Source organism: Chlorocebus sabaeus, chromosome 22 (genome assembly GCF_047675955.1).
Source record: "Chlorocebus sabaeus isolate Y175 chromosome 22, mChlSab1.0.hap1, whole genome shotgun sequence".
NCBI lineage: Eukaryota > Metazoa > Chordata > Mammalia > Primates > Cercopithecidae > Chlorocebus > Chlorocebus sabaeus.
Genome location: NC_132925.1, coordinates 77,578,845 through 77,605,434, shown reverse-complemented (window position 1 = coordinate 77,605,434; position 26,590 = coordinate 77,578,845). Strand labels below are relative to the sequence as shown.

Below are 26,590 nucleotides of genomic sequence, written 5' to 3'. Positions count from 1 at the left end.
GGTTGACATAATGTTGATATTTTATAGACTTTTAATGTAGCATTAAATATTTTGTTTCAATTGTTATAGCCAGTAAATGTCTTTTCATATGTCAGACATTTTTGTCCAGCTTTGAAAAGCTTCTTGACTCTAAGAGTGGCGCCTGAAACACCTGTGGTTAGAAAGGCTAGCAAGAGAGCCGGGTGCTGTGGCACACGCCAGTAGTCCCAGCTTCTTGGGAGGTAGAGGCGAGCGGATGGCTTGAGCCCAGGAGTTTGAGGCCAGCCTGGGCAACATAGTAAGTCTACATCTCTTAAAAATAAAAGAAAAAGAAAGTCTGGGAAGAGGTTTTTGTGCGTCAGATGCTGTGCTATCGTTTTCTATTCATAGTTGTTTTATTTAATCCTCAAAACAACCGCTGCCAGGATTCGCTTTTCATCTATTAAATATTTATTGACCATCTACTATAAACAAGTTCTAGGCACTAGAAGTAAAGTTGAACAAGGGATGGTCCCTCATCGTGGAGTGTACATTCTAGAAGGGAGAAATAAATAAACACGTCCACTGATGATAGGCTTCAATGTTGTCCCAAAGGGAATCAAATCAAGTCGTGCACTAAGAGTGGTGGAGTGTGGTGAGGTCGTGGGGAAGAGCCCGTCTTGGGATAAGGCAGGTGAGGACAGGGAGCCAGCCCTGTAGAGATCTGGAGAAGCAGGTCATTTGCAAGGACCTTGAAGCATGGGATCCAACCCAGAGCAAGGTAAACAAAGGAGAAGCAAGATCAGAGAGAAGAGACTGGAGAAGTAGGCAAGAGCAACTCTGACAAAGACTTCTTTTGGTAGAGTTAAGATTGTTAGGAGTTAAGATCTTACAGCAATGGGAAGCCTCTGCAGGGTTTTAAACAGGACTCTGGAATAATCACAACAGTCTATAAACTTATCACTCTGGCTGTTGTGTGAAGAATGCTTGCAGAGGACTTGCACTGGAGTCTGCAGGACCTGCAAGAGACTGATAGAAATATCGCAGGTTGGATGAGGATGATCATAGCAAAGGTATAAGTGATCATTAGGGATGGACTTTGGAGGAGAACTTTGGGGATTTACTAACAGTTTGGATGGAGGGATGGGTAGGGTGAGCAAAGAGAGAAATGGAGTAGTATTGTTTCTCTTTAACAAGTGAGGGGTCTAACGTTCAGAGAGGGTAAGTAAATCATTCAAAGCCTCTCAGCCAGTAAATGGTAGACCTCAGATGTGAACCAAGATCCTCTTATGTCCACACAGTGTTCTTTCCATTGTCCAAGGGACCGCCATCTTCCACAAGAACCTGCAAGAGGTGCCTCTGTGTTCTGGATGTCATCAGGTGACTTGAACAGCTTATTACTCCTTCCCTGAATGAAGGAGCTTTAAAACTAAACATACTTGTGGGAATCGGCTGCTCTTACTTTCCTGAAAGTAATCACTGGGCTTAGTCTTTATCTGCTTGGCTTTTATTTATTTTGTCAGGTTATCTTGGGTGCTCAGCGCATAGGTTACTGGTCACAGGGTTAGTCCTGAGAGTCCTGCACCCACTTGATCTGCCCCGTGGGGCCATATAGGCAAAAGATCTTGTGCATCCTTGGATCAGAAGGGCCTAACACAGTACCTGGTACGTAGTAGGTGCACAGTCATTGCTAAGTGAATGAATGAATAAATAATAAGACAGGATAAGTCAGTGTTAGAATACAGACTTGGGATTCAAGCAAACCTAGACTCAAATCCTAGAAACCATTCACTCCTTTGTGACCTTGTTCAAGCTAATATCTAAGCTTCTATTTCCTTGCCTCTAAAATAGAGATAGTAAGGCAGAGCCCAGTGGCTCACGCTTGTAATCCCAACACTTTGGGAGGCCAAGGTGGGAGGATCACTTGAGACCAGCAGTTCCTGACCAGCTTGGGCAACAGTGAGACCCCATCTCTACCAAAAAAAAACAAAAAAAAAATTTTTTTTTTTTAATTTTTTTTTTTAGCTGGGCTTGGTAGCACACACCTGTAGTCCCTAAGCTACTTAAGAGGCTAAGGCAGAAAGATCACTTGAGCCCAGGGGGTTTGAGGCTGTAGTGAGCCATGATCATGGCCACTGCACTCCAACCTGGGTGACACAGTGAGACCCTGTCTCAAAAAATAATAGTAATAAAATATAATAATCACACACTCTCTTCCTCAGCCAGTGGCCTTTTAAATGAGACTGATAGTGCGGGATCTTGGACATGGAAATTACTCTGCAAATAATTGTATCTTCTTATCTGTAGGTCAGCAGTAGCTTCTTTGTATGCCCAGGACAACCTGTTATATGTGACATGATCATTGGAGAATTTTGGAATAAGGGTGCCGTGCCCTCTTCCTGTTAGAAATGTGAAGCCAGGCTGTTTGAATTTGTTGAAACCTTTCTAATGAAATATATAATCCTTAAGGTGGTCCACACACCAAGTCCTGTCCCCCTCCCCAGCCCCATCTTGTACTTTCCTTCCCTTGGCATCCTACACTTCAGTCCAGCAGCCATTCTGTTCCCTCTACCTGGAACGCCCTTGTCCCACCTCAGTACCTAACTGACCCCTCCTCAGCCTTCATAACACAGCTCAAGGGTCCCTTCCCCAAGGAAGTTTCCTGACTGCCTTGACCCAGCCACTTGTTTTAGGGCACCAGTACCTTTCCCTTATAGTACTTACCACAGTTGGATTTTTACATCTGATTATGTGATATGTGATTTTTTTCCCTAATATCCAGGTCTCTCACTACCCCATAAGCTCCATGTGGGTTGAGACTGTTTTCCTTTTCTCTGTTTTTATTATAATCACTATTGACTCCTCAGTAAATACTGGATTGGATATGTTGTTGGGTGGGTGGATGGGTGGATGGATGGAAATGTGAATCCATGGATGAATAGGAGGATGGATGGATGCATGGATAAATGCATGGATCCATGGATAGATGGGAAGATGAAGGGATGGATAGATGGATCCATGGATGGAGGGATGCATGGATGGATTAAGCTAACGTATACATACCAGGTGGCCAGGAATAAAAAATTCTTACCAAAAGAGTTGGCACAATTGGGACATGTATGATGTAGCCCAGGCTGGGTGCTCCTATTGGGGAGCATTGCCGGGCATCTGAAGCAGAATGCCATGCCAGTGCTACTTCCTGAAATCAGAGAGGCTCCTGGGATTGGGGAAGCCACCTTTCACTCTGACCAAAAGCCGCCTTGGATGGAAGCATACATTTCAACAAAACATGGAGCAAGGGCTTTTCTGTCTGCCTCAAGGAACAGCCTAAAAGCAGAGAATGGAGCCACTTAAAGTGTCAGGCACTGGTGTCAGGCTGTTCTCAGGCAGAATCGGCTGTTATGGCTTGGGAGCGGTTGAGCTGATATTGGTAGCAGACTCCAGGGGCCATCTAGCATTTTCACACTTTATAAATATTACCTAATTACTTAATCCTCTCCATCTCTAGGCAGGTAGACAGAGTTTGATCTTCAACTTAGCAACCCTCCTCTTTCTTCTGCTTTTCTTTGCTCACTAGAAAAATCATCTCTGACAAGGGGTTTACTTGTGTGGGCACCATGGTGCTTCTGAACAGCAATCTGGAAATTAATAAAGGCCAATAGCTTCCTTACTCCCAGAGCAGCACACTTCCCCTTTTTCACTAACTAGCATTTACAGCCTATGAAACATGAGGCTGTGAGACACTGGTGTGCCTCTCGTTGGAGCCATAGGAGGTATCTAGCTGGGAGACAGACTATTTATCTTCCCCATTCATCCTACTCATTATTCCTCAAACAAACACGGGTTGGTTGAAGCTGTTTTTCCTCAGGTATCTGTCCAGGAATATGGACAGAATCCTTGCTTTCCTAGGGCATAAGAAACAGTCTCATCTCCCTGCCCCTGAAGCCTGAAAATCAAAGAACAACTGTTAAGACCCAGAAGTGGGAGCCCCGCGTGGTGTCCTCTTGAGTCAGGCTTTTCTTATTCCTTCTCAGCACAGCCAGTGGTCGTTACGGTTGCTGGTTTCACTCCTGGGCAGCTCTCTTGACTGGTTTTGTGATTCCTAAGCACTGGCTTGGACCAAAATGAGTATCTTGGCTGTCACATTTCAAATCTCTGCCTGTGCTGAGAAGGCACTGCCTATATGTCTGAGACTAAATGCTGTCAGGTATTATCAAGTGCACAGAGCTATGCAATTCTTTGCTTCCAGGCTAGCACCAGGAAAGGCTTGCCAGAAGAGAAGAGCCTTCTCGGTGAGGAGTGTGCTGACTGTTTAAAACTTGGTTTTCAGCCACCAGCTGCGAAGCCCAAGCTCTTCAGAGCGTATGGACCCATTTGCCAGTGGCAGCCAAGAGACTCAGGTGGCTCAGTCCCTGCCATGTGCTGAATCGATGATTCCACTTGGGCCCACTCTCGGGCAGTGCCTACCCATAGCCTGGTCTCTCCATGCAACTGACAGGCTCCCTGGTTCCTTCTTGGGTCCCTTTGACCAAGTCTTGACCTGAGGGCAGTACCCAGGTGTGGGAGACCCTGAAACCATACCAGATAGGGCCATCCTTACCAAATGACCAGTTGGTTCAGATACCACATCTGGGGATTGAAATGAGGTTGGAATCCAAACATTGGAATTCATCCTACCACTCCACCCACACTCAGCCAGAACAGAGAGCAAGTAAGAGTAGCAAGTGGCCAGGAAGTAGCGGAGATCCAGAGTTAACAGGTGAATGGCGTGCATGAGCCAGGAAACTACTTTTAAGCATAGTAGGTACCAAGCCGAGCAGATTACCTGTTTCCAAGAGAAATTATTTTAAGGCTCAGATGGAAAACAAATGAGGGCATCTTAACCATTTGCATAATAATCTAGAATCAATTATTTCCATAAAATCCCAGCTAAAGCCATCTGTATGGGTCACTAGTTGATTTCCTGACATGGCTGTTGGAATCACTAATAAAAACGGCTCATGGGATCTTAGATCTTGGATGGTGTTTGGATACCAGTCTTGCGCTGCTAATTTTAGAGCTCTATTTTAGGTGACCCAGCCATTCATAGTAAAGGGGACAACAAGATTATCTCAGCAGTGGGAAACAGGAGAAAAACATCGTTATAAAGGAAGGACCCCGGGCATTTACCATCCTAGCTCCGCAGCCGGGTCTGTGGTTCAGACCCTCAGTTGGAGCCCTTCACTAGGGCTAGGGCAAGACGTGGGGAGAAGGTGGAAGGTCAGAAGCACCACGTGGGAAGGATGCTGTGCTTAGTTAAAATGGGATAGGTCCACTTTGCTCTCTTAGTAGGAAATCACAGCATCATGAAGTTGAAAGGGAGGGAAGGACCCCAGGGTACATGGGATCCAGCCTTCACCCAGCGTCCAAGATGCACGCAGCTGTTATCAAGTGAGGCTGGGAAGATGCATCATCCTGAACTTTGTCACCTCCCTTAGCGCTGTGCTGAACAATGCTTTTCCTGCACAGGACATGGACACCTCCCTTGACCTTTAGCTCTCAGAGGAAGAGGGATATCATGTAGAAAAAAGAATCCAAGGAAGTATGAGAGGTCAGTGAGAACATAATGTAGGAAGTCGAAACCAATGCTTAAACTGGAGAATTGAATTTCTGCCTCTGCTTTCCCAGATACTGCCTGTTTCTGTTTTCTGAGCATGTAGCTCTGTTACATGCACAGCACAGACAGCCAACAGGATAAGAACAAGTTTTCAAATTTGCTTTCTTCCATGGTAATTGCAACACAGAGCATCTAATACTCATTTGCTTGCTGAGAAACTGAATTGTAATTCAGGACTTGTTCATGGAAAGGGAGATGTCATTGTATTATAGTGTAGAAGAAAAGTCCACAAGTAACAGGTGGCATCAGTGGAGACACCATGGATTTAAAACTTGAAAGCAGTTGTCCTAGCACTTAGGAGAATCTGGGGATAACTCTGCACCAGGGTCCCACATCAGAAGAAGGTGGTGGGCTAGCCAGCAAATTCTGACCTTGGCAGCCAGATCCACCCCGGGATGAACCCCAGCTCCAGTGCTTCCTAGCTTTGAGACCTAGTCTTGGGCCACTATCCTCCTCATTCCCTGCTCACCAGCCACACTCGTTTCCTTCCCAGTTTTCTCATCACAGGGCCTTTGTACACACTGGTTTTTTTTCTCTCTGACATACCCAAGCCTCCTTTTTTCCTCTTTCCTCTATAAACACCTACTCATTGTTCAGATTTCAGTTCAAACTATGCTCAGTAAGTTCTCTAAGCAACTCCCCAAGTTTAGGTCAGGGTTCCTTATTAAACCTTTATACAGAACTACTACAACGTTTTCCTTAAAAAGCATGTCATTATATATTCCTTAGTGCTGGATGGGTTTAACCATTTTGGTGCCATGGACTCCTTTAGCTTATCTTCTCATATTGATGGTTTTAGATGCTTAAAATATAATAGATTACAGAGGAAGCCAGTTATCCTCAGATATTTTCGAAGTATCTTTAAAATTGTACTAATTTATCTGCTTCTTGATGAGGGTATTAAATTATAAGATCCAGCCACAGATCTAAAAATCATTATGATGTTGAAATAATGATGAACATGAAGGAAATTTTGAAATACAACTGAGTCCTGAACACCGTGGAGATTGGGGTGTCCCCACAATCAAATATCCAGTATAAATTTCAACTCTCCAAAAAGTTAATACTAAAGCCTTACCAGTAACATACACAGTCGAGTAACACATATTTTGTATGTAATATGTATTATATGCTATATTCTCACAATAAAGTAGGCTAGAGGAAAGAAAATGTTATGAAGAATATTATAAGGAAGAGAAAATGTGTTTACTGTTCATTAAGTGGGAGTGGATCATCACAAAGGTCTTCATCCTTGTCTTCTTCATGTTGAGTAGACTGAGGAGGAGAAAGAAGAGGAGGAGTTGGTTGCCCTGTCTCAGGGGTGGAAATGCACTTACAAATTGACCCATGCGGTCCAAACCTGTGTTGTTCAAGGGTCACCTGTATTGGTAATCACTGTAATCTGACAGGAATAGCTTTGTGATTTCTTTTGGTGATTATCACACAAGTCTTGTAACACTGCTGTAGTTTGTTGCCAACATTTAAAATAAGGAAATGCTACATTTTAGTTAGAGATTAGTGAAAATAAAAGTGGACATTTTTGCTACCTAAGTTCACAGACTTCGGTGAATTCTATCCAGATCTCCTAAGGACACTCAAGTTAAAACGGGAAGGAAGTTTTTTACCTGCTGGGACAGCTTTCCCCTTTTAAGCTCTTGGAGTAATGCTCCTGACATCTTTATTAGCATCTTGAAGATAGGAAAACAGTTATAGGACGGGTATGGGGCAAGTACATACATGACTGCTCCATGGAATCCCCTGCCAACTCTGGTTCAGATTCGGGCAGATTGGGTTTCAGTTGTCCATTCTCTTCTCTGGTTCCTTGGCCCAGCCCAGTAACTTGCTGTCTCTGAAGCCCGGTGTCCTCATCTTTCATGGGGAGAATGGAGCCCAGCTCTTGGATTCAGTTACGCATTGTGTGCGGGGGATGATCCCAGATGAATGCACAGAGCCAGGCCCAGGGCATGGGCGTGGCAGCCGCAGCTCTAGCTAGAAGCGATTCAGACGGAAATGCACATCACACTGGAGCTGGAGTCCTGCGTTGACTCCATCGTTCCCAGTTCCTTCCTCCATGTGGTTTGCCCGTCTTGAGCTCTTCGGCAGGGATGGGGGAGGCAACACCCCAGGCACCCAGATTCCAGGTTTGACGTCCTGTGAGGGCTGCCGAGGAGGATTCTGTGTTTACCTAGACCTCTTTGATACAGCCCTTCAAAAACAGAATCACTCCCGGAGGCCATTTCTCTGGAAATTTCCCCTAAAGGATTCCATATTTGAAGGTGGTAAAGAAATGACAGGCATTGAAGCAGTCTAAGGCAAGGCTTGGGCTCTGTTCCACCTAACTGGTTCCCTCCTGCTTTTAAGAGGAGATGCCTCCTGATCTTTCTCCCCGCCAGGGCCAGGCAGTCCTCGAGGAAGAGGCATCTCCCCCACGGTCCTCTGCTGGCTTAAGCCAAGCTGTTCCCTCTGACACCGCCTCTGTGTGGCATATGATGTCGCAACACCTCCCACCCAGGAAGCGGCAGTTTCGTCTGTGTTAACAGGCACTGTGAAATAGTGAATCTGCACCGAATTGCTTTGTTTGAGTAGTGCTGTCTCTTTGACTCCTGATCAATATTTGGCTAGTTGCCTTGGGTGTGAAACTCCAAGGGCGCAGGTGCTGGGAGAAGGCCCCTGGAGGAACCTTTAACTCTAGATAGTTTAAGGCACTTGGAAATGACGCTGACTTTCAGACAGAGCATATCACATTAGGTTATCTAAAGGCCCAAATGAAGAGGATAGAGTGGGGGAGGAGAGCCTACTATTTACTTGTGGAACCACTGAGAAAATATCCTTGATACTGATTTAGAATCAGAGGACCTTGGGTGCTCTGCTAGAAGCCTCTTGATTATTTAATGAAGCCTGGGATCATAATTAAAGGTGGTTCAGAGTGAAGGCAGAAATTCTCAGAGCTGGTGACGAGCAGCACGTAGATGCCTGTGAGAAACAATCAGACCCCAGTGGGAACATAATCAGACCCCTGAGAGGGGAAAGGCTGGTGTCAGGAGGCCTCACAGGGGATATTTGTTTAGAGATCCGGGAGTGGTACCTCCCTCATGATTAAAAGGCTTCAATGTGGTACAAAAGGACATATCAAGAGGTCTGTCAGACTCCCTTTGTTAGGTGCAGTTTACAAGGACCATTGAGAAGAGATAGAAAAGTACAAGTATTGGGCATCTGTGGTGTGCCCTCGAGAGTGCTCCTGGTGTTCATTTCAGACCAGTAGAAAACTCACCTCGCCTTGCGGGCCAGAGAGCTGCCAGGGAAGTGGGCTGGGCAGAGGCAATGGGGAGTGTTGGGGACTATGGCAAAAAAAAAAATTGAGTACACACCCCCCTCTAAAGGAAATTGTTGCTTTCCTGCTCTAGCTCACCACTGCCATGTATGGATGCAGGCCTAATTTTCAAGCCTATATTTATATGTAACATATACCTTTTTTTTTAACACTGTGTGGGACATACAGTGTATCCATATACTCACTATTAGACCTGAGGCCCACAACTGTGGGTTTACCCACAGCATTCCCTCGTAATCCTCACCGCAACCTTGTGAGGAAGAGAATTGCTAGACCCTAGTCACCTATTTTACAGATGAGGGCACAGGATTTGTACGGGTCTGGCTCCAAAGCCCACACTTTCTATTATACTAGCTCTTCCAAACTGATCTATAAAATTCTCTTTTGCTGTGTGTGCCTATTTCCTATTTGGACTTTGGAGGGAGGTGTTGTTTGAAAGAAGGGTTTCCATCACTTAAAGAGCACGCAGAACTTTGGAAGCACAAGGCACAGTGGTGTCCGCCTGCTCGCCTGCCTGAGTTCTTCGACGGGCGTCTGGTTCTACTGTTGCTCCAGCCGCCAAGCATCATTGGTTTTTGTTCCCTCTGTAGACTGAATGCTTTTCTTCTTAGCAGAAGGCATGAGTTAAAGACCAGAGGCAAGATCCTCAACCAATTTGAGGCTTCTGGCAGTGACCTCAGGAATGAATTGTGTGGCACTGATTTTGTACATGGAATCCTCTTCACTGGAGGACACTCAAAACAGCGTCCCTCATTCTGTCAGAGAAATGCGAGCCCCTGCCAAGGGTACCAATGATAAGGAGCTTGGTCCCTGCCCGGGAGATGCTTGCAGCTCAGTCAGAGGGACACAGAGGCAGGCAGGTGGTGAGGGCATAGGGTGATGGGCCCCGTGAGGAGGGAAGCAGTGAGAGTACAGGAGGACACGGGTGGCCCATTGACCTCAAAGGGGAAGCAGGGTGTTGAAGCTGGAATTCTTTCTTTTCCCTTTTTTAATTTTTTTGAGATAGGGTCTTACTCGGTCACCCAGGCTGGAAGCACAGTGGCATGATCAAAGCTCACGGCAACCTCCGCTTTCTGGGTTAAGGTGATCTTCCAACCTTAGCCTCCTGAGTAGCTGGGACTATAGGTGTGCGCCACCAGACCTGGCTAATTTTTCTACTTTTTGTAGAGCCGGGGTTTCGCCATGTTATCCAGGTTGCTCTCGAACTCCTGGCCTCAAGTGATGCACCCATCGTGGCCTCCCAAAATGTTAGGATTACAGGCGTGAGCCACCATGCCCAGCCTTGAAGCCAGATCTTTAAGAGTACTGGGGTGGGGGCTGGCCAGAGATGAGTCCATGAGGAGGAAGATGGCAAGCCATGAGGTTGACGATGTGGAAGGGGATCATGTCACACAGGACCTATGGACCAGGGGAAAGACTAAGAATGTTATTCCATGTACAACCAACTTTTTGTTCATTCAGCAAATATTGATTGAGAGCCCTCTACGTGCCAGGCACTGTCTTAGATGCAAGGTAATTAACCAGACAAGACAGAAAAGGCGCCAGCCTTGTGGAGCTTCCATCTAGTGGGGGAGATAGATAATTACAGATCGCCAATGAAGTCAATAATACAACTCCACGTACTAGTAAGTGCTGGGAAGAATCTAAGCTCTGTGAAGGAGCAGGCCTGTCAGCCTGTGCTGAGGGACAGAATTCAGTGCCAAGAATACAGTGCAGCTGATAATTGTGTTTCAAAAAAGGGCTTGGCCTCTCCTTACCGTCTCAGTCCAGGATCAGCACTGATCCACAGGCCTAAACTTACTCCCCACCACCTTTTGTGTAGCCATGAGCTAAGAATGGTTTCTATATTTTTAAATAGTTGGAAAAAAATCAAAAGAATATTTTGCAACACATGAAAATCCTATGAAGTTGAACTTGTGTCCATAGATAAAGTTTTGTTGGAGCACAGCCACACTCATTCGTGTTTACATATTACCTGTGCTGCTTTGTGCTTCAAAGGCAGAATCAGTAGTGGCTACAAGAGACCATGTGACCTGCAAAGCCGAAAATATTTACTCTCTGGCACTTTACAGAAAAAAGTTTGCCATCCTCTATTCTAGGCCCTTCTAGTACTCGGCAAATGCCTCCTCCAAATTTGGCCCAGTATACCTAGAAAAAGCCACTACCCAGGATGGCGAGTAGAGAGCAGAAAAGACACCTCTCATCAGACTGCTCTTCCTATAGCTCCTCAGCCTGCAAAGCCCTGGCCTCATGGTCCTCCTCTGATGTGTGATCAGGGACAAGCATGGATCTTAGGAGGCCGTTAAGTTACAGAATTCCCTTCCTGGTGGGTGATCCCGTTAGAGTGAGGCCAGATCTACCTCCTTTGAGAGTTTAACTCAGTAATTTTTTAATACATTGAGACAGTGAGATTCTGTACCATCATTCAAGACAATGACACTAAGCTCTACTTATTGATGAGGAAATATGTCCATGAGTTGTTGAGTAAAACACAACAACAAAAAATTCTAGGGCCAGGCATGGTGGCTCATGTCTGTAATTCGAGTACTTTGGGAGGCCAAAGGAGGAGGATCACTTGAGCCCAGAAGTTCAAGACCAGCATGGGCAACATAGTGAGACCCTGTCTCTATTTTAAAAATTTAAAATTAGCCAAGTGTGGTGGTACGAACCTGTAGTCCTAGCTACTTAGGAGGCTGAGGTGGGAGGATCACTTGAGCTCGTGAGGTTGAAGCTGCAGTGAGCCATGATCCAGCCACTGCACTCCGGCCTGGGTGACAGAGTGAGACACCACCTCAAAACCAAACATTCCATTCTAGTGCCATCCACATCCTATTCTATTTCCATCAAATTGTGCGTATGTACTTTCACATGTATATAAAGCGATAACTGCATGTTGGAGTCCCAGAATGTTCACAGTCGTTTTCTTTGGGCACTGAGATTCGGGGTGAATTTTTTTCTTTTAACTTTCTTTTTACTTTTTTGTACTACTTGGGTTCCTTTTTAAAAAATATTAACATGAATCATCTTAATGCACACAGAAAAACCCATCTATTTTAATTTCAAAAAATAAGAAGAATGGTTGCATCTGTATGTGGGTGACAGAATTATTTATGGGGGTATGATGTAACTGCCAGAGAGGGATGCTTCCCTGTACAGCATTCATTGCTATTTGGAGCAGGGGAATGAATGGTTGCAGAATAAGGAAGATAAATAAGAACATGGTAGGAGGTGAGAAAAGATAGAGAAGTTAGGAAATCTGACATGGTCATCATTATGGGATATAGAAGTTTCCCAATATGTACATCTCGGTTCGTTATTAGTATTTGGAACACTGGGGGTGTAGCTATTTCCTGATCTTTCCCCCGCCTCCTCCATGTTCTGTCTTGAAAAACTATGAAGCCGCTTAGAAGCTGGAGTATTTAAAAACAGTAGGTTGGCGCCACCTAGTGCCCACGTTCTGTCACTCCGCCCTCACGTCTCCGTGGAAGCCTCCCTTCAGATTCTTTGTTTGATGTCCCTGCTCTGGTGGCATTTGCGCAACGGACAGCCTGATGCCTCCCAGGGGTTCTGCGGGGCAGTGGGAATGCCTCACTAATTTATTCCCTCCCTCCTTCCTTCCTTCCTGTCTCTGTCGCACAAAGCGAACCTCACCTTTGGCAGTTGAAGAACAAAAGGTTCCTGTCAAAACCAATCTACTTTTCTCCACCAGCCAGGTCCTCAAAGCTGGGCCATGCGTCTCTGGCAGGAAAGCCATCCTGTTCCCCAGGGCTACCTTGGGATTGGGGCTCTTGGGTAGAAAATACGGGAGTCTGGCTCCTGGTGGGCTACAGGGCATGTGTGTAGGTGGTCTTTGGAAGATGCCAGTGGGTCAGAACCAAGCTGTGGTCCCCTGGCCTGTCTCTGCCAGCACGCCCACCTACTTCTTACCTGGTTCCTGCACCCAAACCAGAAGGTCCTCCTCACTGCCTCTCCCTCTCCCCTGCCCTCCTTACCCGGCACATCACCAGGCCTCTGCATTTTACCTCCTAACTGTAAGCTCTAGAACCGGCCATTCCTCCCTGGTCTTCCAGCAATTGGCCATTGCAGCCCCTCCCTCACAGGCCCCCTCCTCCACACTTGGCTTCTCTGGGGACTTCTCCACTCAGCCGAAGCTCAGGGGATCTTTGTGAAGCATCAACCTGATTGCATCATTCTGGGGCTCAGTTCTTTCCAGGGGCGTCCAAGGACTCGTGGGAGAAAGGCCAGAGCTCGAATCTGGCTCCAAGGCTTCTCACTACAGCTACACCTGTGCCCTGCCTGCCTGTCTTCTCCGTGCCTTGCTCCAGCCACTCAGACCTTCATGCCAGGTCCCTTTACAGCTCCCAGCCCCTTCATCTCCATAAGCTCTCAGCTCTCAGTTACGTGAACCTTCCGCAAGGGCATCTTCCCTGGGTGCCAAAGCCTGAGCCACCTCTTCCTCATCTCCCTCCATCTTTTCCTGGAGTGCAGTATTGGCTCTGCACGCGGGATTTTTTGGTGAGCCTCCATCTCTTACAGTGCAGCTTCTCAGCTGAAGGTGATTGGCCCCCGCAAGCAACCTTTGGCAATACCTGGAGACATTTTTGGTTGTCACAAGTTGAGGACTGGGAGCAGGGCTACTGGCATCTAGCAGGTGGAGGCCAGGGATACTGCTACACAGGGCACAGGACAGCCACCACGAGCAAGGCATTGTCTGGCTCAAGAGGTCATGGGTGCTGAGGGTGAGAACCCCTGCCCTGGACCATCAGCTCCATCAAGGCAGGGAACACGGCCACAGGGGCCTGGACACCTCTGAGAAAGCACATGTTTCCAGCTGACTAGATCGGACCTGTTGAGCATTTGTATAACTCATTTAGACTTGTCAAGGTCTCAACACTTTCATAGGTTTGTCTGTAAACAGATTTAGATCCACCGTGTCCCTTAAACCTCTCAGCCCCAAGGAATAAGATGAATTAGCCTGACTTCCTTACACCCCACGTCAGGATAATTACACGGGGTTCTGCTGTTCCAGAGAAAGTCATCCTTGTGTTATGTGACTTTGCTTTAAAATTACTTAAAGTCTTATTATAAATTTATTTAATTACACTCGGACCTGTTTACAATAAGATTTTGTCTACAATTTTAGTTAGCACACTCCACCAGTCCAACGGCCTGGCTTCTTCAAAATGGCCATCATGAAAAAAAAGGCTGATGACCATGAGGCTGAAGGGGACACAGTGATTAAGGATCTTTTGGAGACAGCTGGAGAAATTTTGAATATGGACTATATATGAGATAATAGTATTGAATTCATGTTTAGTTTCTTTGATATGAAACTGGTATTATGGTTACCTAGGAAAGTGTCCCCAATCTTGGGAGATGCAGGACAGAGTATCTAGGGTACAAGCGTCAGAATGTTGCAGTGTTTACTGACCTAGCAGAAAAACAGCTGTGTGTGTGTGCGCATGTGCATCTGTGTCCCGTGCACATGTGTGTGTGCATCTGTGTCCCATGCATGTGTGTGTGCATCTGTATTCTGTGCACGTGTGTGTGTGCATCTGTGTCCCATGCATGTGTGTGTGTGCATCTGTATTCCGTGCACGTGTGTGTGTGCATCTGTGTCCCATGCATGTGTGTGTGTGTGTACAATGTTCTCCCCCTCTTTCTACACACACAGTGTTAAGAGGACCCAGGAGAAAGGAGCATGGATGCTTCCTGTATTACTCTTTCAACTTTTTGAGGCTGCAGTCCTTAGGGACACGGATTGAATGGCACATTGTTCTGAAAGCTTCCTGAGCTGAGCCCTGTGTATCTTTAGTTTGCAGCTCTCCACCCATCCACATGAAGGTGCAGCCTCTGAACCAGACGGCACTGCAGGTGTCCTGGAGCCAGCCGGAGACCATCTACCACCCACCCATCATGAACTATATGATCTCCTACAGCTGGACCAAGAATGAGGATGAGAAGGAGAAGACATTTACAAAGGACAGCGACAAAGACTTGGTATGAAGCCCCTGCTCTGATTCGGGGTACATGCTGCAGAGAGAGACTCCTGCTGCATCTCTCTGCCAGGCACTGCACAGTGTGCCAGCTCTGTGTCATCTGTCCTTACACTGTCTGGTGAACATGGGCACTGCCATTGCACTGCTCGAGAGTGCCAGGGAGGACAGCAGACGGAGCCTGCCTGGGTGCCATCCCAACCTCACACTTAACAGCTACGCAACCTGGAGAGCCAGTTCATTTCTTTAGATTGGGTCCTTTAAAACTTGACTGCTTTTCCTTTCATTGTTAACAAACAGCCTCAATTAGGCCCTTTTCATCTGATGGGATTATCAATGGGATTATCATAAATACTAAATGAGCTATACAAGTATTCAACAAGTCCTATATAACTATATCAATATTAGCTATTATTTATTACAATCATTCTCCTGTTCCTCTTCCCCTACTAAAGCTACTGCTGCTCACGTCACCACCACCACTGTCCACAGTTGCTGCCACTTCCCTTTGTCACAGTTGTTCTGCCTTACATATTTGCAATACCTGCCAAACCCCTGCAGTTGTGTAATATTTTCTCTCTTTTCTCAGATACTCAAATACTATACTATCCGACCTCACTTTGAGCTACACGTGCCAAATTCAACATCTCCTCTTAAAATTTACCTAAATGTTTAGTGTCCAACACACAAGGCCCTTCAGAACAGATGTTAGCAGAAGCCATCTCCTTCCCTATGAAAGCAAACTCTCCACAACTACTGTCTTTAAGTCTTTGCCTAAAAACTCAGAGTGACATATTTGGTTTGAAAGCCTTGTGTTTATTGTTAATCAAAGGACGGCTGTGGAGTAATGAAACCCGTAATTGTACATGCACATGAAAAATGCAGTAGCACCAAGTGGGATTCTTAATGGCTGTTATCACTTTTTTCCTCCCTATACAGAGTCCTCCGGGCCCATTCAATCAGTTATAGAATAATACTTTTCATAGTTCTTTAGATGAAGATTCTTTTACTTCATTTCCATTTATATTTTCAATTTCCCCACTAGACATTGTTATCTGGGTCACATTAGGGAATGATGAGCTTCGTGAAATCAGAGAGGAATCTATTGAAAGGCACCCAAGGTTATGATGTATTTTAACCTTTCTCTTGTCACAACTGGAAGTCCATAAGGGATTTTTCTCTTTCTGAAGTGAGGATGGCTTGCATTAATCAGCAGAAACCATCTAGGCACTTATGCAGTTTCTTGTTCTAAGTGGAAAATAATTAAACATGCAAAGATGAATAGATACCGTCTTGGAGTGAATTCTAATAAATCCCTGCATAGATGGAGTGAAGATTTCGCTCTGAACAGAAGATGGGGTCAGAGGTTTAGAGAATGAAACATAAATTAGTTTCAGAGAAAGAGAGAGATGTAGAGAAAAACATGCATTGACAGCAACTTCTTTCTTACAAGAATTTCTAGGGCTAGTTATTTTCTTTGGGGACACACAAAATTAATTTTTCTAATTCCTCAACGAGTGAAGAGTGCTGACTTAGTGACAACAAATCTATTCTCTAACTCATGGTTATTGTGGCCCAGAAACCTGAAAGTAATGCATATCATTTGAGCAGCATTTTCTAGTGGGCATCCGCCTCCCACGTCTTCACCACAAACCTGTGGGCAGGTGTTACTGCCTACCTTTTCCAAACGAGACAAATGAGGCGTAAAGTTAAATACCACGGCCCTAGCCTACCCCTCTCACTAGGAAGCTGCTTTCAAGGCAACATCAGCAGGTATGGCCACAATAACATGTTAATACCAGTTCAGAGGTTTTCAGTAGCTGCGTTGGGAAAACCCACTCCCACTCGGTGGTTAAGCTCACAGAGCTGCTTCTATACTTGGCTCAGAATACATGCTTTGATGATACGACAACTCATCTATTAGGAAGAGTCTTTGAAAATCAGTTGCTTTTCTTGTTTGTTTCTTTAGGAGGTAAGTACTGCCTGCTTTTTGGGTAGTTTACATTTTCTCATTTTTAAAGGTTGTCAGAATGAAACTGTGAGGAAGAGGGACCTGGATTTGGCTGATGTTTGACCAGAGGTTGGCAAACTTTTTTTCTGGAAAGGGCCAGATTGTGAATACCTGAGGCTTTATAGGTCATGCAGGCTCTGGCATAACTACTCAACTCTGCCACTGTAGAGTGAAGGCAGCCATAGACCTACATAAACAAATGGCCATGGCTGTTTGCCAATAAAACTTTATTTATAAAAACAGACAGTGGGCCACAGCTTGCCAACACCCCTGTGTTAGCCAGGTGGCATTCTTTCTGTTGCTTGGTGTGTTCTACCTCTGAGCAAGGTTTACTGGGCCTATGTTACATACTTCTCAGAAGAACCTATGAAGTAGCTCTTCCTCTCCCCATTTTATAGAAACAGGAGAGGCTGAAAGAACTGGCTCAGAACCCCACAGCTTGCGAGTGGTATGAGGAGGCCATGTCCTCTGCCTTCTAGCCTGGTGTTCTTCCTTGCAATATGCCCTGTACTCTGCGTAATACAAAGACAGTGAGGCCTTTAAACTGTAAAGAAACAGACATGGGCGGGCAGGGTGACTCACGCCTGTAATCTCAGCACTTTGGGAGGCTGAGGTGGGCAGATGATCTGAGGTCAGGAGTTCGAGACCAGCCTGGCCAACATGGCAAAACACTGTCTCTACTAAAAATACAAAAATTAGCTGGGCTTGGTGGCGGGCTCCTATAATCCCAGCTACTCGGGAGGCTGAGGCAGGAGAATCACTTGAACCTGGGAAACGGAAGTTGCAGTGAGCTGAGATTTCACCACTGAACTCCAGCCTAGGTGACAGAGCGGGACTTCATCTCAAAAAAAAAAAGAAAAAAAAAAGAATAATGTTACTCTTTCCTGTGTCCTGCACATTTCAGTGTGGAAAACAGTACCCAAGGAAGTTCATAAAAAGATTCCCAGGCAGGGTCCAAACAGTCTTTCCTTCCAAAGTGAGCCTTTGGTCAGCAGGGAAGCATCACGTCTGTCAGGCTTTGCCAGGGCACTCAGGTTTGGCTTTAGAATGCAAAGTGTGCCCTGGCCTTCAAAACTAACTCACTGCCTTTTCCTTCTTTACCTACAGAAAGCCACCATTAGCCATGTCTCACCCGATAGCCTTTACCTGTTCCGAGTCCAGGCCGTGTGTCGGAACGACATGCGCAGCGACTTCAGCCAGACGATGCTGTTTCAAGGTGAGGCTGGCTTCCCCTCCTGTGACCAGGGGCGCTCCTGAGACTCCCTCCCGATGCTTTCTGCTTCTTCCTGCTCAGGTGCTGGGGAAGAATACAAGTCTGGCTAAAGAATCAGTGTAGAGTTTTAAAGTCTATGCGGGAAGCCCTAGTAATTTAGGTCTTTTAGGCTGGAGGTTTTATAGGCAGAAGAGGGGAGAAAAAACAAAGCATTTTTGATTGTTTGTTTTATTATTTTCCAACTGTGGGGAACCAAGTACTCGGGCCTTTCTCTCAGTCACTGCCCAGCGCCGTGACAGATCACAAAATCACCTCCAAGTTGTACCGTCGAATATCCTCTTTGTCTTTCTAATGTGATTCAGTTAGCTGTTCTCTCAAAAACTACAGCCCAAAACAGCTCACCCTTCTGACTTGCAAGCCACACAAACAAACCCCTGCATGCAGGATCCTTGAGATTCCTGGATCTAGATAGATGGTCCTGATGATTTAGGGACTAATAGAAAGGTCCAGGGTCAGAACTAGGGTAAAGCAAGTGGGACGTTTGCCTTCGCTCAAAATTTTAAGGGGCATCAAAAAATTGAGTGATCAAGAGACATAACATTTTAATGGGATGTTTTTTAAAAGAAAATTAGGCCAGATGCGGTGGCTCACGCCTGTTATCCCAGCACTTTGGGAGGCTGAGGCGGGTGGATCACGAGGTCAGGAGTTCGAGACCAGCCTGGCCAACATGGTGAAAACCCCGTCTCTACTAAAAAAAAACAAAAATTAGCTGGACGTGGTGGTGGACACCTATAATCCCAGCTACTCGGATGGCTGAGGCAGGAGAATCGCTTGAACCTGGCAGGCGGAGATTGCAGTGAGCTGAGATCGCGCCACTGTACTCCAGGCTGGGCAACAAGAGTGAAACTCCATCTCGAAAAAATGAAAATAAAATAAAATAAAAACAAAAATAAAAATAAAAGCAAAATTAATGTAAAAATCTCATGAATAAAATATCTGAATTTTAAGTAGAGATAGATAGGATATACTATCTCCTACTTGCCCCAACCTAATCCCAGTCCTGGTTCCAGTATTATTTAGGCAGTTACAGGCTATAGCCATGGGCTGTAGTTTGCTGATTTGGTTTGATGACAGGCCTTAAGACCAGCATGGAAGGAGGGACCGGGGTGCTGGACTCTGCTCTGCCAGCCTGAGGTCCTCTTGAATCATGTCCTTGACTTCTCAGGTGTCTATCAAATAAGAAACCCACACCAGGTTAACCAGGCCAGTGGTGAACCCTTTTTGAATTATGGATCTGATGAAGGTTTGGACATTTTCCCTACGAAGTGCCAAAATTTTGCATACAACTTTGGGGGCCCAGTAAGGCATGTGAGTTGTGGACTAGCAGCAGCAGCAAGATCTCCTGGAAGCCTCATTTGAGAAGTGCACATTCATGGGCCCCTCCCAGACCAAGTGCATCAGAATCTTCCTGGGGCGGGGGCCGTTATCCAGGAATCTGAGCTTTCACAAGTTGACCCTGATGGCCCTGGGAACTGCCAGGCACTGTAAGGGGTTCTGGAGTAAGGACCTCTGGTCTGAGTCCTGGCTGCCTCTTAGAAGCTGTGCAACTTTGAGAATGTTTCTTAACTACTTGAACCTATAGTTTCCCAATCCAAAAAGTGGCAGTATCTGTAGTACCTACCCCACAGGGTCTTTGTAGAATGATGCGGGGTAATGCATGTTAACTCATTCACATAGTGCTAGTTACTGGCACCATGTATAAATCTCCCCCTTAGTATTAGTGTATAAAAATAATAAATAATAAACCTAGGATTAGAAGCCCTCCAGCCTAGATTTCCTCCAAGGGTCCCTTCTGGCTTGAACATTTTCCATTTAGTATTTAAATATTCTTTGCTAATGTTCACATTGATCTCATCCTTCCATTTAAACTAATGGAAATGAGCATAGCTGCATTTATTTCATAAATAAATCCTGCTCCCTGTGTCTACCTTTACCATGAACATATTGGTCTCTTTCCCTGTGTTGAGGAAGGACTGCAGGCCAAGGCCAGGTCTGTGCTGGCCCAGGGGAGAAAGAAAGAAGCCAGACTGGGAGCTTGCTGAGGCCGGGGCCCTGGAACTTCGGACACATAAATCATGATGAGGCCTCCCATGTGCTCCTTCCAAGAGCCTAGAATCTGCAGAACTGCCTTACCTGATTAATAGGCCCCAGAGCTCCCTGGCTTCTGCATGGACTTTGAAAAATTAAATGTTTATAATATAATGTAATTCAAAAAGGCCCTGTCAGCTAGTAAGTTCAAAGCATGGAATAGTTTAAATGTCTGATCACAGTGACTTGCTGAAAATGGCCAGTGTCTCCTTGTCTATAGTCTTTCTTTGCTCAGAGGTGGACATGAGTTTACTCATTACATAGATTTGTGTTTATCCCTCTATGTTGATAAGGGGGCAAGTTTTAAAATGGAAAGAAAAAAGATACCTCCTTTTTCAGAATAATTAGGTTTCTCAATAATAAATTTAATCTGGCTTGGGAGCATTAGGAAGCCACATGGAATATTTACCATATTATAGTAAATATAACACTATTTAGGTTATATGTAACATTATAATAAATATGTTTACCTTACTGTGGAAGATATAGCAATAATAATAGCAAGCAATATTTGTAGAATGGTTCACAGCGACAGAGCATTTTTACATAAGTTATTTCATCTGAACCTCACTTTATGGCAGCTGGTGCAGTAGGGGTTATTTTACAACCAGGGAAATGATGGCTTGGGTACAGGTGACTTCAGAAAATCTCTGCTGCTGAGTTGGGTTTTCTTATCGCAAAGCCCAATCACTAACACACAGCAATGGCCTACCTCAAAGAGTAAAAATTACCAAACACCCACAGTCTTCAACAAAATGATGAAAATATTGATTAGATATTCAAAGCCTTTTTGCAGTTCTCAACAGTCATGGAAAATGGGGATTTAGAAGCTGCTTCTTTGAGCCACAGACCCATCCGTGGCAAAGCCCATGGATTCTCTCTCAGAATGGTTTTAGATAAATAAGTGCAATACATAGGAAAGGAACCAATTATATTCAATACAGTTGTCAAAATATTTTAAACACATTCGGGATATAATAATATGTGTGCTTTTTAAAATTAAGGTATTAAATGACAAGTGGTTGGTCTGTTAGCTCCAGTGATTTCTGAGTAGTGATGAACATCAATGATATTCCAAAATAGCTACAACAACTCTAAGGTAGTATGAAAATATCTGAGATTTCAGTCAGAGACAAAGCTGCAGGTCCTGTGAATGCAGTTGATATTGGCTGCCTACATGCATAGTGGAAAAAAGGGCACCATTAGCAGTGAGAGCTTAGAAAAATCCCATTAGGCCCATGGACCCTAGGTTACACTAAACTCCTGATATGAAAGGTCCTGTAGAAGCTTCTAGTCACCAGGGCTGTCACTGACCCCAGTGGATATTGACGCCAGTGGAGACTGTTCAAGACCAGTGGAAAGCCACATGCTGATGGAGTGGCTGTTCCATTTGTTGGCCTTAAGTAGAGCCCCTTTAAAAGGGCAGGTAAAGTAGTTCCTCCTGGGAACCTTTTTTCCTGTCTCAACTAGGGGAGGCATGCACGCCTGTCTGAAGCATACAGTATTGATCTTTGAGCAGCTCAGTGATCATGGAAGGCTATATTTAGGCTGGGTGAGACCCCTGTTATTTGCTTTCTTTGCTGCCTTATTTGACCTGGGACCTAAAGGGTTATTTTATTTAGATGGGTCTGTTCCTCACATTTGTCTCTACACACATTTGACTTTCCAACTATGCAAAATGGATATATCATCAGGTCAAGGTTGCAAACTCCAGCGCCCATGGGGCCAGGCAGGGGGCATGTACACATGAGGGGAGCACCGCCAGTGGGAAATCAGAGACCATGTGGCCAGCTAAAGGGGGTGACAGACACTCAGTCCCAGCTGAAAGGTGCCCTGCTGGAAGGTGAGCCTAGTTTTGCCATTATTGTGAGTTTTCAGATAAGCAAGAGATTGAGAGCTTTAGAGAAAGCTACCATCTACAATTTTGGTGGCAAATTGTTTTGTTTTGTTTTGTTTTGTTTGTCTTTATAAAAGTTTGCAGGCCAAACAAAAATATATGTGGGTCACTTGCCGTTTCTGGTTTTGGTAAATATCATAGCAGGTACAAGTGTTATTATTTTGGTAATTAGCATTTTCGCTAATCTCTCAGTGTATGTAGGAAGCAGCTTTTCAGTTTACATAGCACTTTTGGTTTTTGAAAGAACCACATAGAAGCAGTTTGACAGGGTTTTTTAAAAGTCATGTTGTTTAGCATTATTTGCAGTAGCCAAAAGGTGAAAGCAACCCAAGTGTGCATTGACTGATGCAGGCATAAACAAAACATGCTATATACATACAATGGAATATTATTCACCCTCAAAAACGAAGGGCATTCTGATACATGCTGCAAGGTGGATCAAGCTTGAGGATGTTACACGGAGTAAAATAAGTGAGACACAAAAGGACAAATATGTATGATTCCACTTATATGAAGTATCCAGAGCAGTCAGATTCATAGAGAAAGTACCGTGGTGGTTGCCAGGGTTGGGGGAAGGAAGAAACAGGTTCTTTAATGCAGATAGAGTTTCCATTTTGCAAGATGACAAATTTCTGGAGAGGGATAGAAGTAGTGGTTGTACAACTGTGTGAACAACCTTAACACTACTCAAGCATACACTTAAACATGGTTAAGACAGTAATTTTTTTAGTTTAATATTTATTTATGCATTTATTTATTTTTGAGATGAAGTCTTGCTCTGTCGCCAGGCTGGAGTGCAGTGGCGCTATCTCGGCTCACTGCAACCTCCGCCTTCCAGGTTCAAGCGATTGCCTCAGCCTCCCAAGTAACTGGGACTACAGGTGCGCGCTACCACGCCTGGCTAATTTTTTGTATTTTAGTAGAGACGAGGTTTCACCATGTTGGCCAGGATGGTCTCGATCTCCTGACCTCGTGATCTGCCCACCTCGGCCTCCCAAAGTGCTGGGATTGCAGGCTTGAGCCACTGTGCCTGGCCTTTTTTTTTTTTTTAATTTTAAGATGATAAATTCTGTCATGTATTTTACCATAATCTTAAAAAATTGTTTTCTAAGTTATATTGTTTAATAACACATAGGAGAACAGAGCTACAGGAAGAAATAAACACCAACAAGGGTAATGTATGCCTAATATAAAATCATTGGACCATTTAAACCAATTGGCAGTAGCTTACAGGATTTTAAAATACAGGTAGGAATAGAAATATAACAGTACACAAAAGGTAAGGTGGGAAAATAGAATTAAATTATCATACAGTTCTTACATTTTTAACAAGTGGTGAAAGTACCAATTTAAGGTAAACAGTAAAAAGTTAAGGATGGATAATTAGAATCACAAAAAGGATAAGAAATCATGACCAAAAAGATAGTAGAGGAGGAACAATGGTGTAATACGATAATTTAAATCAAGTTCAGATACAGGTAAAACTGACAGAGTCCAAATAGTGACTAGCTTTGGGGGTAGCGGTGGATATTGACTAGATGCCAACACAGGTACACCTTTTCTCCAGCAAAGCACTAGCGAATGTCTTTATCTTACTATGGGGAGTGGTTACACAGGTGTTTACGTATGTAAAATTCATTTAAGTATACACCTGTATCTTATGCATTTTACTAAATTTTTACCTCAATAAAACAGAAAACAATAAAAATTGAAAAATAATTTTTTAACTAATAGCTTAAGACAGGGGTCAGCACGCTACTATCCACAAACCAAATCTAGCTCTCTGCATGGTTTTGTATGACTCATAAGCCAAGAAGGGTTTTACATTTTTAAATGGTTGGAAAAAATCTACAGAATATTATTTTGACATGTGAAAATTATATGTAATTCAGATTTGTGTTCATGAGGAATGTCTTGTTAGAGCCACAAAAAAAAGTTTTATTGCTTAAATGTAATTTCTTTGTTTCTCAGCTAATACCACTCGAATATTCCAAGGGACCAGAATAGTGAAAACAGGAGTGGTAAGTAGAGAATGGGAAATTGATTTGTCGTGGCTGTTAATTTGCTTGCAGTTAAAACTGTCACCACGAGGTGGCAGTATAATGTTGTTAAACTGCTCAATGTAAAGCAGTTATGGTAGAGAAAAAATTACATTATTCACTTTTTATAATCCAATACCTTACAAGCTATGCAACAGTGTTAGGTGGTTATATTGTATAATTTTGTGAAGGTAAAAATTCTTCATATTTTTAGTTACGATTTGTGGGATCAGACAATGCAGGACCACAAAGGGGTTAAATCTGTTCCAACCCTTTCATTTGACATATACTCAAATTCAGAGGTTGTCATTTGCCTAAAGTTACATGGATCTGAAAATTTCTGGAACCAGAATTAATATCTTAGCTTCCCCAGCTCTGGCTGGTATAATGAATAAAATACTAATCACAGCCGTGGTGATAATAATAATGGCCTAAAATTCACTAAACTCTTCCTAGGTTTCAGGCACAGATTATTTTATTTACTTCTCCAGGCAGCCCACAAGGTCAGTGTTACTGTTATTCCCGTTTTACAGATTAGGAAACCAAGGCTCAGTGAGTTAAAGTAATGCGTCCAGCATCACCCAGAAGGCAAGCTAAAATTAGACTAATAGCTCAGAGCAGCACTTCTTGTTTTCCTGAGATACCTTATGTGAGTCAAACCCCCAGATTTGAGCCCCGATTTAGTATGGTGCTAAGAACGAGCCGAGTCTTGGACCCAGGCAGCCCTGCATTTGTGCCTTCTTAACATCTCTGTGTCTCAGTTTCCTAACCTGCAAAATGGGGTGATGATCATGCCTGCCTCCAGAGTAGCATGGGAAGCCCTGGCACACAGTTGGCATTTGTTAATTGGAATTCTTGTTATTGTTGTTGATGTTGTTGTCATCTGTATGGGCTCAGATTTTCCCATGGGTAAACTTGGAAGCTGAAATGTACAGTGACTCTGCAGTGCCCAACATGGAGATGCAGAGATGTCAACCAGTGCCCAGAGCATACAGTGCAGAGCATGACTCCTGCCTCTGACCCTGTCACTGCAGACCTGGGCAGGCTGCTTTCCCTCCTTGTCCACCCACTTTCTCACTGGGAGACAGTGGGGTTGGACTGGCCACCCAGTATCTTTCCAGACCTAGAGCTGAGTATCTCCTCAAGTGTCGGTGATACACATAAAATCAAAGGTCTTCTGCCTCTCATCACCCCAAGAACAGATGGCCATCTGATTTTTCCAATTCATGACTTCTTTGTTGTGTAAGTCAGCTTTAACACTACTCACTTTTTTTGGCACTCAGCCTCATCTTGGGTAGTAGCAGTGAAAAGCTGAGTCTGATTCACTAGTTATGCTTTTTCACATGTTCACAATTATTATAAAACCATTAAAATAAAAGTTGATTACCCATGGACCACCTAATGTCAACTTTATGCCATACCTTGGAAAACTCCATAGCATAGATGAGTAAAATCCTCAGAGGATGACAACCAGGGCCTCATTCCCAATCTTAATTACTGATGCTTCTCTGCTTTTTCTTCTGTTGCCTCTTTTCCACCCTTGCCGGGTGATCCTTCCCAGCCTACAGCGTCTCCTGCCTCTTCAGCCGACATGGCCCCCATCAGCTCGGGGTCTTCTACCTGGACGTCCTCTGGCATCCCATTCTCATTTGTTTCCATGGCAACTGGGATGGGCCCCTCCTCCAGCGGCAGCCAGGCCACAGTGGCCTCGGTGGTCACCAGCACGCTCCTCGCCGGCCTGGGGTTCGGCGGTGGTGGCATCTCCTCTTTCCCCAGCACCGTGTGGCCCACACGCCTCCCGACAGCCGCCTCAGCCAGCAAGCAGGCGGCTAGGCCAGTCCTCGCCACCACAGAGGCCTTGGCTTCTCCAGGGCCAGATGGTGATTCGTCACCAACCAAGGACAGCGAGGGCACAGAGGAAGGAGAGAAGGATGAGAAAAGTGAGAGTGAGGATGGGGAGCGGGAGCATGAGGAGGATGGAGAGAAGGACTCCGAAAAGAAGGAGAAGAGTGGGGTGACCCACGCTGCCGAGGAGCGGAACCAGACGGAGCCCAGCCCCACACCCTCGTCTCCCAACAGGACTGCCGAGGGGGGACATCATACTATACCTGGGCATGAGCAGGACCACACTGCCATCCCCACAGACCAGACAGGTGGAAGGATGGATGCCGGCCCAGGCCCGGACCCCGATGCGGTCACCTCCACCCAAGTGCCCCCCACCGCCACAGAGGAGCAGTATGCAGGGAGTGATCCCAAGAGGCCCGAAATGCCATCTAAAAAGCCTGTGTCCCGCGGGGACCGATTTTCTGAAGACAGCAGATTTATCACTGTTAATCCAGGT

General features: G+C 44.9%; 1 protein-coding gene across 2 annotated transcripts in view; it reads left to right on the top strand.

Moving 5' to 3' along the window:
• Positions 1-26,590, top strand: part of PTPRG (protein tyrosine phosphatase receptor type G) — a 747,279-nt gene that overhangs the window by 624,857 nt on the left and 95,832 nt on the right. For both annotated transcript variants that reach the window (XM_073009981.1, XM_073009980.1), the window contains exons 9-12: positions 14,761-14,945; positions 18,060-18,168; positions 24,182-24,231; positions 25,811-26,588. In XM_073009981.1, the coding sequence (XP_072866082.1) occupies positions 14,761-14,945; positions 18,060-18,168; positions 24,182-24,231; positions 25,811-26,588 (1,122 nt within the window). The remainder of the gene's footprint in view (positions 1-14,760; positions 14,946-18,059; positions 18,169-24,181; positions 24,232-25,810; positions 26,589-26,590) is intronic.